The sequence below is a fragment of the Silurus aristotelis genome (assembly GCF_946808225.1).
Source record: "Silurus aristotelis genome assembly, chromosome: 10".
Lineage (NCBI taxonomy): Eukaryota > Metazoa > Chordata > Actinopteri > Siluriformes > Siluridae > Silurus > Silurus aristotelis.
Window position 1 is genome coordinate 11,956,839 of NC_139583.1, and position 18,973 is coordinate 11,975,811.

General features: G+C 37.6%; 2 protein-coding genes and 1 long non-coding RNA gene across 8 annotated transcripts in view; 1 reads left to right on the forward strand and 2 right to left on the reverse strand.

Annotated features, from left to right (window-relative positions):
• The window catches only part of mgat4c (mgat4 family member C), a 138,748-nt gene that overhangs the window by 20,012 nt on the left and 99,763 nt on the right, over positions 1 to 18,973 (reverse strand). The gene's annotated exons all lie outside the window — the stretch shown is intronic.
• Positions 5,800 to 7,006, reverse strand: LOC310732017. Its single transcript, XR_014535336.1, has 2 exons — positions 6,766 to 7,006; positions 5,800 to 6,221 (listed from the first exon to the last, which is right to left on the reverse strand). It is a non-coding gene; the product is annotated as an uncharacterized lncRNA (long non-coding RNA).
• Positions 12,377 to 18,476, forward strand: eps8b (epidermal growth factor receptor pathway substrate 8b). The gene is made up of 7 exons (XM_083551523.1): positions 12,377 to 12,537; positions 13,431 to 13,524; positions 14,693 to 14,827; positions 14,968 to 15,058; positions 15,246 to 15,423; positions 17,648 to 17,780; positions 17,928 to 18,476. The coding sequence occupies exons 1-7, from the start codon at positions 12,527 to 12,529 to the stop codon at positions 18,003 to 18,005; spliced, it is 720 nt and encodes a 239-aa protein (XP_083407649.1). The 5' UTR covers positions 12,377 to 12,526; the 3' UTR covers positions 18,006 to 18,476.

Consider the following 18,973-nt stretch of genomic DNA (forward strand, 5'->3'; position numbering starts at 1 on the left):
CATTATTTATCAGTGCCATTATCAGTGCCATTTGCATAAGTCATGCATCCTCATATGTTCATATAATGTACCTCATATACATTTAATTTATGTAAAGTAGGTAATGTGGGATTGAAAAGAAATACCATCCACTGGAATCTGGCGCTTTTGTTTGAGGCGCAAAACAGGCTTATATTATTTTTAGAAATGTAATAGGTTTTAGCCATTTAAAGCTTTTATTTATTTATTTATTTCTAAAAATGTGCAATTTTTTCCCAAGACATATATACAGTGGGTACGGAAAGTATTCAGACCCCCTTAAATTTTTCACTCTTTTTTATTTTGCAGCCATTTGCTAAAATTATTTAAGTTCATTTCTTTTCCTCATTAATGCACACATAGCACCCTATATTGACAGAAAAACACAGAATTGTTGACACTGTTGCAGATTTATTAAAAAAGAAAAACTAAAATATCACATGGTCCTAAGTATTCAGACCCTTTGCTCAGTATTTAGTAGAAGCCCCCTTTTGATCTAATACAGCCATGAGTCTTTTTGGGAAGGATGCAACAAATTTTTCACACCTGGATTCAGGGATCCTCTGCCATTCCTCCTTGCAGATCCTCTCCAGTTCTGTCAGGTTGGACGGTAAACGTTGGTGGACAGCTATTTTTAGGTCTCTCCAGAGATGCTCAATTGGGTTTAAGTCATTGCTCTGGCTGGGCCATTCAAGAACAGTCACAGAGTTGTTGTGAAGCCACTCCATTGTTATTTTAGCTGTGTGCTTAGGGTCATTGTCTTGTTGGAAGGTAAACCTTCAGCCCAGTCTGAGGTCCAAAGCACTCTGGAGAAGGTTTTCGTCCAGGATATCCCTGTGCTTGGCCGCATTCATCTTTCCCTTGATTGCAACCAGTCGTCCTGTCCCTGCAGCTGAAAAACACCCCCACAGCATGATGCTGCCACCACCATGCTTCATTGTTGAGACTGTACTGGACAGGTGATGAGCAGTGCCTGGTTTTCTCCACACATACCGCTTAGAATTAAGGCCAAAAAGTTCTATCTTGGTCTCATCAGACCAGAGAATCTTATTTCTCACCATCTTGGAGAACTCCATGCAGGTTTTCATGTGTCCTGCACTGAGGAGAGGCTTCCGTCGGGCCACTCTGCTATAAAGCCCCACTGGTGAAGGGCTGCAGTGATGGTTGACTTTCTACAACTTTCTCCCATCTCCCGACTGCATCTCTGGAGCTCAGCCACAGTGATCTTTGGGTTCTTCTTTACCTCTCTCACCAAGGCTCTTCTCCCCCGATAGCTCAGTTTGGCCGGTCGGCCAGCTCTAGGAATGGTTCTGGTCGTCCCAAACGTCTTCCATTTGAGGATTATGGAGGCCACTGTGCTCTTAGGAACCTTAAGTGCAGCAAAAGGTTTTTTTGGAACCTTGGCCAGATCTGTGCCTTGCCACAATTCTGTCTCTGAGCTCTTCAGGCAGTTCCTTTGACCTTAATGATTCTCATTTGCTCTGACATGCATTGTGATCTGAAAGGTCTTATATAAACAGGTGTGTGGCTTTCCTAATTAAGTCCAATCAGTATAATCAAAAATTTCTGGACTCAAATGAAGGTGTAGAACCATCTCAAGGATGATCAGAAGAAATGGAGAGCACCTGAGTTAAATATATGAGTGCCACAGCAAAGGGTCTGAATACTTAGGACCATGTGATATTTCAGTTTTTCTTTTTTAATAAATCTGCAAAAAGGTCAACAATTCTGTGTTTTTCTGTCAGTATGGGGTGCTATGTGTACATTCATGAGGAAAAGAAATGAACTTAAATGATTTTAGCAAATGGCTGCAATATAACAAAAAGTGAAAAATTTAAGGGGGTCTGAATACTTTCCGTACCCACTGTAGGTTGTTACAAAGCCCCTCAACTGACTAGGAGGTGGCAGCTCAGTAGTTACGTTTTATATACAGTAATTTCCCGCTTTACCATGGTTCAAATCTCACGTCCCCGGTTTATCGCGGAATTGCATTTGCCACATAACTTATTTGTTTCACTGATTTTCCTGCTATTTCATAGATAGCATGATAAACCAAAAAACATATGGAAGTTAAAGATAAACTTAACCAGATCTAGCCAATAAAAGTAAAGAATGCGGTGAAGTGTATCTTTAACACATCTTTTTTTTTGTCTTAGGACACTTTAAACAATAAACAAGCAGAGAAACTATTCATAGGCTACGCTACTACAGAACTGTATACTGTACAGTACATGTACTCACTATAAATGTGATACAGTGTACTGTATTTTTACAAATCTACACAAAATTCATCTCCCTATATCCTTGCAAATGTTTCCTGTGTGTGTGGGAGGAGGATTTACAGGTTAAACAATAAAAAAATGCATTTTTTAGTTTGGGAACGTAACCAGCGCGATAAACGGGGGATTATATATATTATTTGTGACAACTTTTAGACCCTCTCTAGTCTAGCAACATCAAAAGAATATTCAATATTCATCAACCTTTTTTGCCCCTCAGATTCCTTTTCTAAAAAATACCTTGATATTTACAATGCCCTTTCCCTTTTTAGCCAAAGTCCATTAGTGGTTAAACATTAGCTGACCTGATTTGGCAGAGTTTTGTGCTAGCGCAATGTTCCAAAGGTGCCATGTCGAATGGCTCTCTTTCAGCACCGTGGGGCCGAGAGTTTTGAGTCCACCTTTAAGGACAGTGTGACACATGAAAGGCTTTGAAATTCTATCTGCAGCGAGTATAATGAGGACTGGAGAAATGATTTATGTGTGAGTGAACCTCTCATAGGCCCTTCTCACCAGTTAGCACTTTGACCCAGATTACAGTGTTAGCGAGGCCTGGAGACCTGGAGGCTGCTACGATACCGCCTGTTCATCTTTGCAATGAAATTCACATTTGGTCCCTCTGTTAATTTCTCATTTAAGCAATGCATCTGTGTATGTCTCTATATATATTGCAGATCCTGCAATGCCACAACCACCTTCCAATGGCATATTTAATTTTTGAATACTATGAGCGGTAGATTCAGAGGCACTTATGTGCTTTCTTGAAGTGTGTGTTTATCAGCAGCCAGTTAGTAAACAGACCTTTAGCAAACACAGTTCAAACTACTTCCTAAAATCTCCCTATTTTTTTCTGTCTGCAAAGGAAAATCTGTGGGCACATGCCATTTCCTTAAAACCTCCAAAAAAAGGCCAAGGTGACTTATAGGATATGTGTTGATGAGAAAATGGCTCCAGGGTGAGCATCCAGTAGCAGATAACATAAAAAAGCACTATCTCCCCTCAGCACATTTAGTTGAAGGCAAGTCCAAAGCAGTCTCAAAACAGCATTTTTCTTTTTCTCTCTCTGTCAAAGAAAGGAAGACTTATGAACAGTCTTAATTTTATCCTGCTCAATAAGGCAGACAGTGAAAAAAGTCTGTTAGTCAAATAAAGTTCTGCTTTATTTATTTTTATTCCACTTTATTCATTTATTTTTTATGTAGCATAAGAAAAATAGCTAAAATAATTGTCAGCATTAGTTTAACATGTTCTGCCCCTTAATGTATCAGATGACCTTGCGATAAAAGTGCACTAATGGAAATATTTTTGGACTTTGTTATGTGCATGAATAACATTAAAGACAAGTTACAAGCTATTGCAAATTAAGATAAAACAAATAAAATAAACAATATTTAAAAATACAGAATGTGGATTAATGTTGGCATGTGATCTTGGGAAAGATACTCATATATGCAAAGATTAGACATATCATTAGTCTTGCATGTCGCAGTGCACAGTTTTAGAAGATTGTGGAGAATTTATTATCAGTACGGTCTACAGTATGTTGTTTGGGATTGATAGAGAAATCACTTAAAGTGAAATTTAATGTCCATTTTCTTCTAGGTGGTGTTTCATTAATTTCTTCTGATCTGCAGGCTGGGTGGATGGTATATTATGTTATCTCTAAAACAATGGTTATCTCGCGAAAAAGCATTTCTTAAAATAGACAATCACACAATTACAAATTATCAATGTCTGCTGCTTCCAGACTCAGAATTCCTGGATAAGTAACTGGCCCATCAATTGGACAACAAGACCAAGCCACTGCCTGCTTTCATGCAGGTCGGGGCCTTAGATGGGCACACCCTTCAACAGGCATCTCGCTGTACCAAGCCACTGCTTGTTACCATCGCCGAACAACACCAGGAATGGCTCTCGTTCCTGATCATCTTCTCGCCCCATGCTCGTGTCATGCTTGGTTTTCCCTGGCCCCAGAAACACAACCCCCATATGGATTGGAACAGTGTGCAAGTCCTAGATTGGGGGGTGCCCTGCCAGACCCGCTGCCTCTCCCCAACAAGCCCTGGACATGTCCTTACGACATCCTTATTTTCTCTTGCACCTGGGATGAACCCGTCCACCATGTCGGGACAGTGCTCCAACACCTTCTTCGGAACGCCTGTATGCCAAGGCTGAGAAATGCGAATTTCACATCACCACCACCTTCTTCTTGGGATTCATACTCTCAGCCGAGAAGATAAATATAGACCCAGGCCGAATCCAGGCAGTCAGGAAATGGCCTCACCCTGATTCCCACAAGCAGCTACAGAGGTCCCTAGATTTTGCCAACTTTTATAGGAGGATTAGCCAGGGTTAGAGCACCATCTTGGCACCCCTTCACCGGGTTACTTCCACCCATCAGCCCTTTTTGTGGGACTCTTAGGCAGAAAAAGCCTTCTCCAAACTCAAAAACCTTTACACTTCCGCTCCTGTCCTGGCCAGGCCTGACCCCGCCTGCCAATTTGACAATCATTGACCGCTTCTATAAGATGTCTCTCTTCATTCCCTTCGCCAAACTACCATCCGCTCCTGCTCCCACATGTGTTCCACCTACACAGCCTCCTGTGCAATATTGTGTCTGACCGGGGACACCAATTTACAACTAACTTCATGGGGGAATTTTGTCAGCTTCTGGGATTTCTGTGAAACTATCTTCTGGCTTCCACCCACAGACAAATGGTCAGGCAGAGAGACTCAACAAAGAATTGAAGACTGGAGACTTTCGCCCTTCCCCATGGCTACGAACCTTCCTTGTTTGCAAGATGTTTGCTGATACAGTGTACAGAATTACACTGTGACAAGATACCTTAATTAAACTGCTGTTACAATAAAACAGGAAAAACAAGCTAAATTTTTGCTATCAATCCCTACTGTCAAAACTAAAATCTATATCAATATTATAACATACAGGCCTCTTAATTTTAGTCGAAGGTTTTAGTTTAAGGTGTACCGTGATGGGGTCAGTCTCTAATCCTTTTATGTGGTTTTCTGATATATTGGCACCATTCACAGTTTGCTTGGGATCTTTTCATGATTCTTTCTCATAATTTGGCATAAGGATGAGTTTGGGTGGTGCGATAGTGTGAGACAGGACCTGAAAGTGTGAATTCCATGCCAAAAACAAGAGTGTTGGCAACCCTGTCATTGTCCTTCGGCGAATGTCCTGACTATATCTAGGTTTCATGCCAACATGCTGAATCTGCTGCCACCATGTTTCAATCTGTTCATTCTCTATAATGAAGACTACACAATAAATAAAAGAAGTAAACTAGTATTCTTAACTTTATCACAACTTTTTACAACTACATGCTATTTTCTCATGTTTCTGTTTTAGTACCTAATAGATTTACATATTTACATTTACATATTTACATATGTAGCCTCTATGGACTTGATTCCATGGCAGAGTAGAGAGAAGAAGCTAACATCTACCTAGGTTTGGCAATTTCACAAGAGAAGCTCCAGTTGAACAGCTGACAATTTTATTGCCTCCTTAACAACAGTGCAAAATAAATGGCACCATAAACAAAATTGATACAATAATGATAAAACAATAAAAAAAAGAGCTCTTTAAAATAATTTAAAAAAATTAAGTAAATTCCCCCTTAAATGTTAAATTTGTTCCATAAGTGAATGTGGAATGTTGATCCAGAGTTTCATGAACATGTGTATTTAAGTGAACGTTAAATTCCTTGTCCTCAAGTGCACTTGTTGTAACACTACTGTGTGTGAATAATGCCTTAACTGGTACTCTCGATGTAAATTAAGATTCCTCTGGTGACAAATCAACGACTGGCCACTCTGTTAAATATCATCTACCAGTCTCGCTGGGCTAGGCTCACCATCTCGGTTCATCCAGACGTCCTAGTACTCAAAAAAAACAATCTGCACAAACGGTACAGACAACAACAATTTAGTTCTCTTTTTCTTTTCTAACATGAGACCTCATTCACTTCTTTTTCTTTCAAAGAGCATGTAACCAATAATTAGATAGTTATTTAATAATTAGATACTAATTAGCATAAGCAATTAATAAAAAATATGTGCTTTAACACAAGTAAATAAATTGACCATGTACCTTGGCTATAATAAACATGTTGTATTCCATCATATTGCATAACCAGCAACTACAAAATAAATGGCATGAAATTTTATATGCTATCCGGAACTATTCTGTTCCACTTACATGCTAGCGCACCGATGCTTACGAGCTGGGGCCTTAGCCACCCCTTAGCATTGCAACACCATGAAGCAAATAGCTAAATAGATCAACCTTATGTAATAATAAGACACAGTTTGTTTGGATTTTAATTTTACACATAATTTTTACAAATACTCAAACTGTTTTTTATTTTTAAAGTAATTCCCTAATAAACATTTTTTAGCACACATGAAAAGTAGCATCACACTTGGCAAAACATGCTTCCACTTCCAGAGTTCCAATTGTTTCTACTTTGGCAGTATTGCCTCAGTTTACTGTTTTCTGCTGGTTTTAGAATTTCAGAAGTTTTATTTTTTCTGGCATTCACGAGCAGAAGAAATAGCAAATAGGGGAGAAATGCTGGTAATCATAGGCTCTAATCAACACAGTCCCAAAGTGCCCCCTATGGTTGGGAGTGAAACTACAGTATTAATACCCCTTATTTCTTTAAGGGTTACATATATATCGTATCAAATCGTATGTTACACTTTACAGATACTCAAAGCAATTACATTTTCTGACTGTTGTACAGTAGTTGTTCCTACTGAAAAACTCTCAGTATGAAAAATGATACACAGAGGCTATTTGCAATCCAAAAAAAATACAATTTGCACTGTACATACAGTAGTTTTACAGAATGAAGCATTACTGCTTGATTCTGAACTGCAAGCAGAGTATACACTGAACAATACACACAAGAGAGGTTTGGATCACTACAAATTACTAGACATGGCAGAGAGTATGATGCACTCTCACAACCTTATTAACCAAACATTGAGATCCAATTCACTGTGTGTTCTGGAAATACAGTGGGCTAGCATATTGTGATCCATGTAATCCAAACGAAAAGCCTTGCAGTGGCATTCCTCCAGCTCCTCCCAACAACGTCCAGCCAACTTTCAAAGCCCAGATGCATTCTTGATAAAAGTTTGATGAGGATGAGCATATGACTTCTCTAATCTCTGTTTCCTCCATTACATAACCAGACAGGAGACAAATTAAAGAAAAAAACAACAACATTCAGTATCCTAGTAGAGTCAGTGCACCTTGGTATAGATGTTGCAAGTCTTTGGAACAATACAGGATATTTCTATAAAAGGTATTTTTATAATTGGTTGTTGTAGAGTGTAATGTTTATCATCATCATCAATTCCAAATATCTATAGGGTTTGCTTACTGTAAATGCCAAAGTATAAGATTAACATTTTTATATTTATAATATTTTATATTTATTAAACTCTTCAATGAGCTTTTGCATTCTGTTGATGAAGACAGAGTCATCCTACAAGAAACCACTCCCATCATGATAGAAATGGTCATTGTACGATAAATGCAATGGAAGCTCTTCATTCATATTTCAATATACTGTCTAATATGAGCCAAATATTAATCTTTATAAAGTACTGATCCATAACTCTAGACATTTTGAATTCCACTGAAATGCTGTTTATTATTTTAGAGTGACCAAAACTTTTTGCTATTTGAAAGATAAAAGGCTATGTTCCATTTGCATATATGGTTAGCATATTCACCATTCAACTCAGATAAATACATTTATTATTTCAAGTGGTTCCCAGAGTATCAGAACAGGGCAGTTAAACAAAAGATTGTAAAAAAAAAAAAATTACATAAAATTGGGCAGTCAGTACTGTTTGTCTATGATATAGAATCATGGTAAAAACTGTTAGATGGAAAGGTTGGATGTGGGTAATGTCCAAACATCAAAAATGTGTGCACTATGATGACCTTGATTCCACCTCTAAGACTGTGAAAACTCACTCTTTTCTAAAATTGCCAAATTTCGGACATGCTTCAGGTATTGTGTGCTTTTTGAGATGTAGTTGGGCTGGAAAAATTAATAACCTGGTGACCCTGGTAATATTAATATTAGCTCCACTGAGTGTGTGCCTTGAAGACTGAGGGGATAAACACCTGCTATATCAAACACAGTTGAAAAAAAGCACAACTAGGACCATTAAAAATGAGATGATAGATTATATGCTGCATGACTGCATAGTGTCGACTGCCGAATACAAGCTTACTCTAAAAATACACTAGATAGTAGCCAATAGCGTAACTGTGATGGCCTCAAACAAAATTAATTTAAAAGCTATGTCCTACTAAAATCTATGGTCATGAGCTGCTGCTGGATATCTGGATGCATACGATCTGTTAAAATAACTTTGTATTGATTTGCAGTAATTCATGTATCTAAGCAAACAAATGGCTGCAAAGCAAACCAACAAAACGTCCCTATAGCATAAGAGGCCAACCTGGTTTTCCCTTTAATTTGTCGCCACTGTTTACAACACCAGTAATAATCACTGCATCAAATACACATGGTGTCTGTTACCTAAGAATAAAGCCAATGCAAAGGCTAATTTCCACGTTGCTTACTTTTACGCAGTCATTATCATCTGATGAATTAAACTGTACTATTGCCAGAGGAAAGGACTACTTGTTGGCCCAGATTTATCACATTATGTAATTATGAACAGCTCTGAGATTGCCATTCATTTTTTTCCCAGCCTCCCTATTAAGTTAATGATTCTTAATCATGAGCAAGCTCCTTTCTGCATGCCACAATACTGTTAATCACTTAAGTGTGCTTCCATTAATAGGAGGCAGCTATCTTTTATATTCAGACTATCATTGTGCAAACAATGGATGTACTACAGTGTGTAGGAATTGGAAATTTCTAAACAGACGTGAAATTTCCATAGAGCTGATCACTGCCATTTAGAGTAGTTAATGAAAAAATGTCGGCGAACAACATTATCAGATTTTTAGCAATGTTCCTCGGGCTTGGTGGGGGCGGTGGGAGGAAAAGTGCGTATTTTCTCCTTCAGTAAAGCCTGTTTAGACTGATACCCCGACAGAATTAAATGAGGCTGTAGCACATTTGTAAAGCAATCAGCCCTTAATTAATGAGCACTATTTTGTTCACTGACATTTCTGCTTGTAGCTATGTGGAATAACTTTCAGCCTGCAATCATTCTTCCAGATTTTAAGTCCTGTAACTCAGCATTATGCCACAGAATTAAACAGTCTTTGCCCTAGAATACCCAAATAATTACGAGTGAGCGTGAGATGTAGACTGTCAGAGATGCCAAGCTAAGTTTCCTATGTCAGAAAACTTGCAGAAGAAGATATGAACGCTTCAGAATTTAAGGTTTGACAGTTTACTGGTTTGACTTTAAAATGTCTCAGGAAGTCAGCAAGGATGTTTTTGTTGTCCTTAACGAAAGGAAACTCTTGCATGGATGTTCCAGACTACAGTAACACAAACAAATGTCTGTTATAAGACAGAAGTCTGTTGTGTATACAAAAAAGCATACTCTATATCATTAATTTAGCTTATGTCTTAAAAAACATGTTTTCAGCACTAATAGCAGAGGGATAGAACAACAGAACAACCAACAAAGGAGCAGCACATAGTCCCTGTGCTTTTATTATTTATGACAGCACAGGATTTACTGAAGGTAGAAATCTCTGCAACCCTTCCTTTGTTTTTTTCGCTCTGTCTCTTATTCTTGTTTTTCCTGTCTCACTCTCCAACTTGCTCTCTCTCTCTCTCTCTCTCTCTCTCTCTCTCTCTCTCTCTCTCTCTCTCTCTCTCTCTCTCGTTCCTCTTTTGACACTGGTCTGAATCTCATTATTCTAAAAAGGAACTTACATACACCAATTAAGAATCTTTTTGTTTCTCCACACAATTTCTTCCTCTCCTAATCTAGTTCATGCAGTCTGGCTTCTAAACTTTACTTCCACATTCCTCTAACTTTTTGCAAGCTTCCAGGAAATGAATATGCATCAGTGAATATTGCAGGGGATCCATTTACATGGCGGAATGTTAATGAAGAGAAAGTGCTTTTAAAAAACACAATTAATCTTATGTAAAACGCTTGCTCCATGCCTCTAATTAGATGCCATTTTAATAACTGGGTATGTTGTACAACAAAGCCGTTTGGTAAACACTATTGTTCATTTGTTTGATGACATGCAGATGAGAGAGAGCCGATTATGTATGCCGAAATAGGACCATTCATTCTTTGATGTTAAATACACCTGCCCTTATGAATGTTTCACGTATGTGCTGTTTGAACTGCATTTCCACCACAATAAAAAACCAACGGCTCTTTTTTGCTGAAAATATATCTCACTGAAATTTTAATAATGAATCAGTAGGCGAGAACTGTAATAACACAGCATGCACAGAGGAAATAGTTTTTTGTTTATTTAGAGGGAAATACATTACATGAGTTATATTACAAGGTGGTTTCTTAAACAATTATATTTCATGTGTACAGTCACTGATGAGTAATGTGCAACATGGAACATTTAATGAAAAGTTAATTTGCTCATAAATCTGTCTTTTTACAGAAAAAGTGTTTGTTTTTCTCCCATATGCTCTTGTATGCTGTTGGAGATAAAATGTGTAATTTATAATAAAAAATAAGGCCTTGATCAGCCTATCATTTTTACTACAATACCACTGGGAATGGTCACATCTAGCTCACCATTCTATTTTTTGACACATCCATTTAACATTGTTATTAACTAAATTAAATATCTTTTTCTTTAATCTTTTGCCCTTATTGCTTTATTGGTTTGAGTCCAAACTGGAGCAAAAAAAAAAGAAAGACATACTATTAAAGCATCAGCCTCTGTGAGCCTTTACTGACCAGTCGCATGAATAAATGTAGTTACTGACATTTATGGCTAATGCCACCTACCAATGTCATTATTCACCTTTGCACGTGAAATACTGGCCCAGTGAGGAGGAAATACTTAACAGCCAATATGGAACCTGTGTGTAGCCTGTGGCGATACATCACAGAGTTCAAATCTATTTACCAACATAGTCATATTAATGCTTGCTTCTGCTGTCAGTTGACTTATCAAGCAAAAGTCTGGAATAATGGGAATTATATGAATAGATGAAGTAAATATTATAATTCAACCCTAATATGATTTTAAAGATTGATGCACAGAACATTCTAGACCTGAGTCCACCATAGCGTAAACCAACTGCCAGAGGACACAGATACACTCATCCCAGCAAAATAACAATCCAGAGACCAGTCTAGACCCCGACTACAGCATAATTTCAGTCCAGAAAACATTTTAGACCCTGATCACTAGCAAAACCACTAACCAAGAGAATTTTTCAGTGCCTGATCTCTACATTATCAACAATCCTTCGATATCATGTCTTTAGGTTTTTGTTCTATAATCCATATTTTGTGTTTTTGAGGATATTACAAAAACACAAGTTCTCTCTTACAAAAACAAAAGTTTTCTCTCAATCAATAAATTAATTTAAGGAATATCTTTTGAAAAAAACAAATATTTTCAAACCAACCTGTTCCATCTATGCCACAACAAGTTGAAGCTAGTGACTGTTGAAATAGGAAGTCTATCTGACAAACTTTAATTCTTTAGTTTAGGTAAACATGTGACCAATGTATGAGTTGCTTGAAAGTAGAATATGTATCTGTGTATGTGTATATGAACGTTTATGTTTTTGAGTTTGTGTACGAGTTTGTGTGTGCACAATACAGGGCCGTAACATATAGTGCTAAGAAGCTGATATAATTATTTGCACATCTAGAGCTGTTATAAAAAACTACTATAGCAACCAAAAAAGAAGCTGTGTGTAGTGGAAAAGCTTGCTGGTTTCCCGTGTTCACGCTCCTAATTTATTTATAGGCAGAGAAATAGACAGCCTGACAGAGGCCGGACACTGGAGGCAGTGCTTATCCTCTTCCCCTTGCTTCTGGACAAAAAGACGGGAGGAGGTGTGCACATTAAAGATGCATGGGGACCAGTGTGTCGAGTTTAAAGTTCTCCACGCTTTATGCAGGCCTACTAAAATATTCATGGACTACACTGCATGTGCAGGCTGCGGCACATCGACTTAATCTCCTTCCACTGAGAAAGAGGGTGCAGGGGCTCACAGCAAAGCAAGCGCTGGTTTTTCTGATTAAGGATGTTCGAGTCGTAAGTTGCTTGTTATAATACTTGAAATCCACTCTTTCTCATGTAGCATACTTGCAATCCTTTTCACATTCCCTTGCAGGCTTACATCGTATTACAATGTACTTATGATCAGCAGGATCTATAGAGACACATATTTCATTTTCAATTTAAAGTGTAACCAAAATGCATCTGTTCTACTATTGTGATAAATCGTCTTATTTTCCAATAAGAGCACTAAGCATTAGGGTAAGTAAATAAAACTCATCTTAAATTACCGTGTGCATACAAACTTTAAAGACAATGGTACAGAATGATGCAATTGAGAATGTTCTGTCAAAGGCATTTGTTATCTGAAAAGTAGCGGCTAACTTTCTGAATTATTACCTGGCAATACAAGGCACCTGCTGTATTTGCTCATGGAAAGCGAATATACACACATGAAAACGAACACACACACAGAGCGAGAGACAAAGAGATCATCCGCTGTTTATCCTAAGAGTCCTATTAATCCATTATTCATTCATATTCATTCATGGTTTACTTTTTTGCATATTTTTAGTTTGGAAAAAACACTGCATCACAGAATGCTAAAGGATGCAATGCTGTAAAGAGATTATGTAAGGAAATAAGCTTTTATTATATGAAAGCCATGTAGCAAAGTGATGCAATGTTGCTGTTACCTCCCTGAAGTTGATTATTTTCCAATAACATCACTTAATACATTCATTCATAATATACCACAAAACTTGCATTTTTGCAATTCCCCCAATGCATACAATTTTTCACTTATTATTGAACAACACATCATTTTAAGTCTTAAATGCTGTGGAACATCTAAAAAACAAGCTTATTCCTGCTACATCTGCTGCAGCATCTACTGTATCACTCTTTACATTTGTGTTTTCATTACGCAGGTCTAACCCAGAACCAAAATGTGTGAAGATCCGCTACGACTTTGTGGCACGCAATCCCAATGAACTTACCGTGCAAAAGGATGAGGTGTTGGAGGTATGGATGATACTGAAGGAAGAGAAAAGATGTAGTGAAAACATAAAAATAAACCGAATAGGAACTGAGAGGTTGAGGGGATTTTATCGACTAAAGATGAAGTCATGATATCAAAGTGTTGTTGATATGCTGAGATCAGGGTCAAGAATGTTCTCTTAGTTGGTTTTATACTGGATTTCAGAGTATAGACTGTTCTGTTCATTGGCTGTTGTTACGTTGGACTCAGGTCTTGGGTATTCTATGAGATGCAATTAAATATAGATTCAGGTCTGGAATGTTCTATGGTGTCATTGAACATAGTATTTAGAGTTGAAAATATTTTAGGGCACGTTCTCACTTGGACAGCCTCATGACTGCATTTGCGAAAGATTATGATCAAGTCTTATTCATTATACAATATTATTACTTTGATATTACAGTCCTAAAGCTAAAACTCTACTGAAATCAAATATGGCCCTGATACTCTATAGTGAACATTTGTGAAAGAGTAATGATTTATTTTCTCAATATCTGATGTCACTCAGATGAGGATATGTTCCCTTTTGAGTCTCAAAAAAGAAAAAGTCATCCTGGGAAGTTTTAAGCTAATGTCTGTAAAGTTGATTTGTGACTGCTCTGCATTGTAAATGTTCATTGTTAATAGCGATATATACAATTTTATTTAATTAAATGAAATTAATTTGAAGTTAAGGGCTAGAATATTCTAAAGATTGATTTCATGATAAAGTCTGTGTCAGAATCTACAAATGGTGTGGAATTGTTGACCATTTGATATGTGCATGTCTGATAAGTAAGCAAGAGATGTAGATGTTTGACACTTTTTCTATTACCTGACTAATTCTAACACTTTTAACACAAATTTTACATTTGCTTCATTCTCATTGCTAAGTAAAAGGCCTGAGAATAATCAGCTCTCCAAATGTTAATAATTTTCTTTCATACAACTGATCCATATTTTTATATGTATCATTATTATATTATACTTTTACACAAACATTACAGCTAGGTGCAGTACACAAAACAGATTTAGCAAAACTAATTAGTCTGCAATTGGAAATTTAATGCAGACCGCTTTCTTGAATGTCATACATAAATAAAAGAACAGCATAAAGCAGGAAGGCGGTGCATTGTGAGTGTGTGTGTGTGAGTGTGTGTGCACACACTCCAGGTACTGGACAGTGGAAAGCAGTGGTGGTTGGTGAGGAACCGCAACGCTCACTCGGGTTATGTGCCCTGCAATGTGCTGGAGGAGCTAAAAGCAGGAGAACCGCAGTACAACCGTGCTGTGTTCTTCAACAGCCAGGTGAACCTCCACATCTACTGGCCTTTGCCTTCATTATTAAAGCTTGGCAAATACACAGTCACCTCCATGTGGCAGGTATAGTCTTCCTTTTTTTTTTCCAGCTCGCCCACTTGCTCACACATTTTTTTTCCTCATTTCAGGCTGCGAATCCTTACAAAGCTACTTCTCCACCTGCCTTGATAAATCACGCTGAGAATGTGGAGATGAATAAATCCTCGCGGGATAAAGACAGTGCGTAGCTACTCTTATTCGTGCTGTGTAGTGGGTGTGAGATACAGAGATGAGTGAGTCAGGCAGAGAAATGCAGCAAGGCGAGCGTGTATAAGCGTAGATTGCATGCCAAGAACTCATTGTTTCTCTCTTTTGCATTGCGGCACACAATCTTCTCTTATTCTCTTCCTTTGACTTGTCTTTTTAGGCCGAAGTCAGCAGAAGGAGATGAACGATGAGCTCTTGAAGAGGATTACGGACAGCAAAGCTCAACCTCCTGCTCGCAACTTCCGGGTGGAACACCCCATCCGAACGCTGCCTATCACTTATGACTCTCAGCCATTTGAGATTCGAGGCTGGCTCAATGCCAAGGGCTTCTCCAGGCCGTGAGCTCCCATCTGTTTGTTGATGACTTTGCAGTTGGGCCCTCAGAGTGAAAACATTCCGTAACAGCTTAACAGTGGTCAGGGTAGTGGTGCTGTTTTTTGCGGCCTATTAAGATTATTAAAATGGCGTGTGTGTAATTTTCAGGTTTTTACTTGAGTACAATTCTTGGTGCAGAGGTTTTTTCAATTGTGTCTAGATCACCCTTTAATACAAGTAATTTTTTTAAGCCATTAACATTTCTGCAATAATAGGTTAAACAGAATGTAATTACTTGCAATTATCACTTGCAATTTGGAAAAGCAAAATGTACATGACAATTGAAGAAAAAAAAAGATAATGTAACCTGATTAATTTTCTTATTAATTAGAAAACAAGTTACACTAATACAAAAACAGGACTCACAGTGACATAGACTGAACTAATAGGTTAACTGAGGCGAACTCTACTGCAATACATAAATATGTAGTCATTAGAAAACAAAAGATCAAGGTTTGCTCTTTTCTTTCTGGGGAAAAAAACAAGTAAAATAGGCAATATAGGTTAAATGTTCTTAATTAGCTGTCACATATGCTGGGTGGTCATTGCTTTTCCTCTGCAATCTCCATTTTCCACTTACTAAAGAATAAAAAAAAAACAGCCAGCCGAGCACCTCTGGAGGAAATCAAATAGCACGTTGACAAAACTATGAAAGATGGTGGCAACAAAGTGTTGGAGTTTCACATAAAATAAAAACATAGTACAAGCGTTATATGCAGTGCTTTTATAGCAGCACAACGATGCTGGAACATTAATGCAAGTGACACAGACTGATGACATAAGCCGTGTATTACAGAACATAATGTTTCACGGAAGGGGTATTTTTATGACGGTAGCGTCAAAGTACAGCGAGTTGCGATGGAGATGCGTTTTGTGGACACCATCGTAACTTGAAAATATCGTAATTCGAGACATGGGCTAGCATGACCTAGAGTCTTAAAGAATACTGATCAGTATGGGGTAGAATACTGCTACTTCTTAATAATGTAACAAATTACAGTGCATAATTTAGCAAAACAGAGCAATTTGCACTACTGTAATGTATAAACTAGACAGTATATATATATATATATATATATATATATATATATATATATATATATATATATATATATATATATATATATATAAACTAGACAGTATATATATATATATATATATATATATATATATATATATATATATATATATATATGTATGTGGCAGAGGGTGAGTGGACGAGCGTCGGTTCGAAAGAATATGGCGGAACATGCGCTGCTACTTTCTGCCTGCCGTGCAAAATGTACAATATTTTAAAACAGTTGGCGTTTTGCTGTCGGAAGATCAAAAAATCGTAAATCAAACCAGCGTAACCCGAGGACCAGCTGTAATAATATATATAAAACATTTAATTCTTCATGAGAATGGTTAAGTGAACCTTATTAAACAGTTCTCTTCATTAATTTTGTACCCATGGTAAATATGTGAAAAATTTGCTCTATTGTTAATACCATTGATCATTTATTTAAGAAAATCACAAAAATAATCTCATGGATAGCAAATAATTGCAAACACAACAAAATCTGATTTTAAAAAACTTTGTTAAATATATATGTGCCACAATTACTGTGAAGTCTCCTCATTAGTTCACCCCAGAGGTTTTCTATATCAGGGGACAGAAATGGCCATGACTAGACTTTGATTATGTGGCCAGTAAACCATTTTTTGTTGGTTATTGAATCTACTGAAAGATCCCACCATGTTCCATTTTAAGCTTACTCATATTTATCAATATTACTAATGGGCACTGTAGATTTACATGAATGTTCTTACTTCATTATTATAAAATGGCTAAAATGGGTGGTGTAACAGAGGCTATTTAATTGCCAATACTTTATATGTTAAAGGATGCCACATTGTTGAATGCTAAAGATGTTCAAAATGAATGCTGGGGAATGTGTACTTAACAACTTGTAAAAAGATATTTTTGCACTGGCCCAGCACCATAACAGACAGTATTTCCAAGAAACCCCCAAACCAAGGAACATCTTTGTTTTTGGCACCTTACCCATCATACAACGTTATTTATGACTAGGGGTGCACTAACCTTTAGTCTTTATATAAATATATGTGAATGTAATTTTAGTATGAACATGGCCCATTAAGAACAGATCGACTTTGAAATAGCTTTTCTATGTGTTGGATCAGGGTAGTGGACTGTCTGGGCATTCTGACAGGAGCTCAGCTCTTCTCTCTGAGTAAGGTTGAAGTAAAGGCCGTGTGTGGTGACGAGGGCTCTCGAGTCTACAGCCAGATCAGTGTTCAGAAAGCACAGATAGAGGTCAGTTGCTCAGAAGATTACAGCAGCTTCATGTTACAGCTACATTAATATCACCAAATGTTATGATGCACACACTACTGTGTGTTTAAAATATTTTTGCATTTCACAGACCTGCTTGGTTAACTCTGTTCATTTCCTATTTCTCAGAGGGGCTATGGAAACTCGGAGCTGGAGGAAATCATGAAGAGGCGTCAGCGGGAGGTGGATGCTTTTACTTGGGACTGATTGCTCTCAAACTGCCTGTCAGTCACAACACATTTCCATCCTGTTCCTCCAGCTCACCTAACGAACTCCAAAGATTTAGCAGAGTTCGAATGAAGAACACATGGGTGCTGTCAATTACTTGTCTGGAATAATACAAACCAAACTTAACTCAACACAAAATGTTATATAATGTTTATTTATCCTAATGTTTTATTCCTATTGATTTGCCTACCTATTTATCCACATGTATTTGCCAATATATTTCGAATGTGGTGAGCATCATATGTATATTACGTGTGTGTATATCTCTTTATGCCTCTTTAACAGGTCTGTAAAATTCAAAAAGGAATGTAAAACATTAATGTGTGATCAGGGAAAATAAAAGCTTGCAGATTCCATTAATATACTATATGTTATATGGTTGTAAGACTGGTACACGAAAAATGTGCTATACAGGGGCTTGTATATAACACAATAAAGATTTTATCATCATTGTAATGCCTCATTTGCATGAAAACCGGTGTGGAAAGGTGGGCAAACCGCAATGAATAGTTTGCTGCTGGAAATAATAAAGTAAACAGATTATCAGACGGCCTTGTTCCAGAAGGGCAATTAAGTTGGGGGAAGGGGTTTCGGTGAGGAGTGGGAGCTGTTGGGAGGATGGTGGGGGGGCTCATTTGGAGCAGGAGCTGGTGAGTCAATTGCCACATGCATCAGCAGCAGGTTGCATAATCTCAGTGGAACGTGATTGCCAATCTAAGGCAGATTGATGACTAAGTTGCTCCAGCCATCAACATGTAAATGTACAGCCCCCTGACAGGAGTCCTGCCACTCAGCGCCTGAGGCATACAACTCAAACATAAAGGCAGCATTTAAGCCTTACACAAATCTAATGACTGAATGCGTTTATTTCTGACAGACCGCTTTCCTTTGCACTGAAAGCAGAATGGTGAGTTTGTCATGTCACTTTATTTCTTTTGCTTTATTTC

Excerpts from the sequence above, each read along its gene's own strand:
- eps8b (XM_083551523.1), top strand. Across the intron at positions 14,828-14,967 it reads CTGTGTTCTTCAACAGCCAG|GCTGCGAATCCTTACAAAGC; the intron begins GTGAACCTCCAC and ends TCCTCATTTCAG. Across the intron at positions 17,781-17,927 it reads TTCAGAAAGCACAGATAGAG|AGGGGCTATGGAAACTCGGA; the intron begins GTCAGTTGCTCA and ends CCTATTTCTCAG.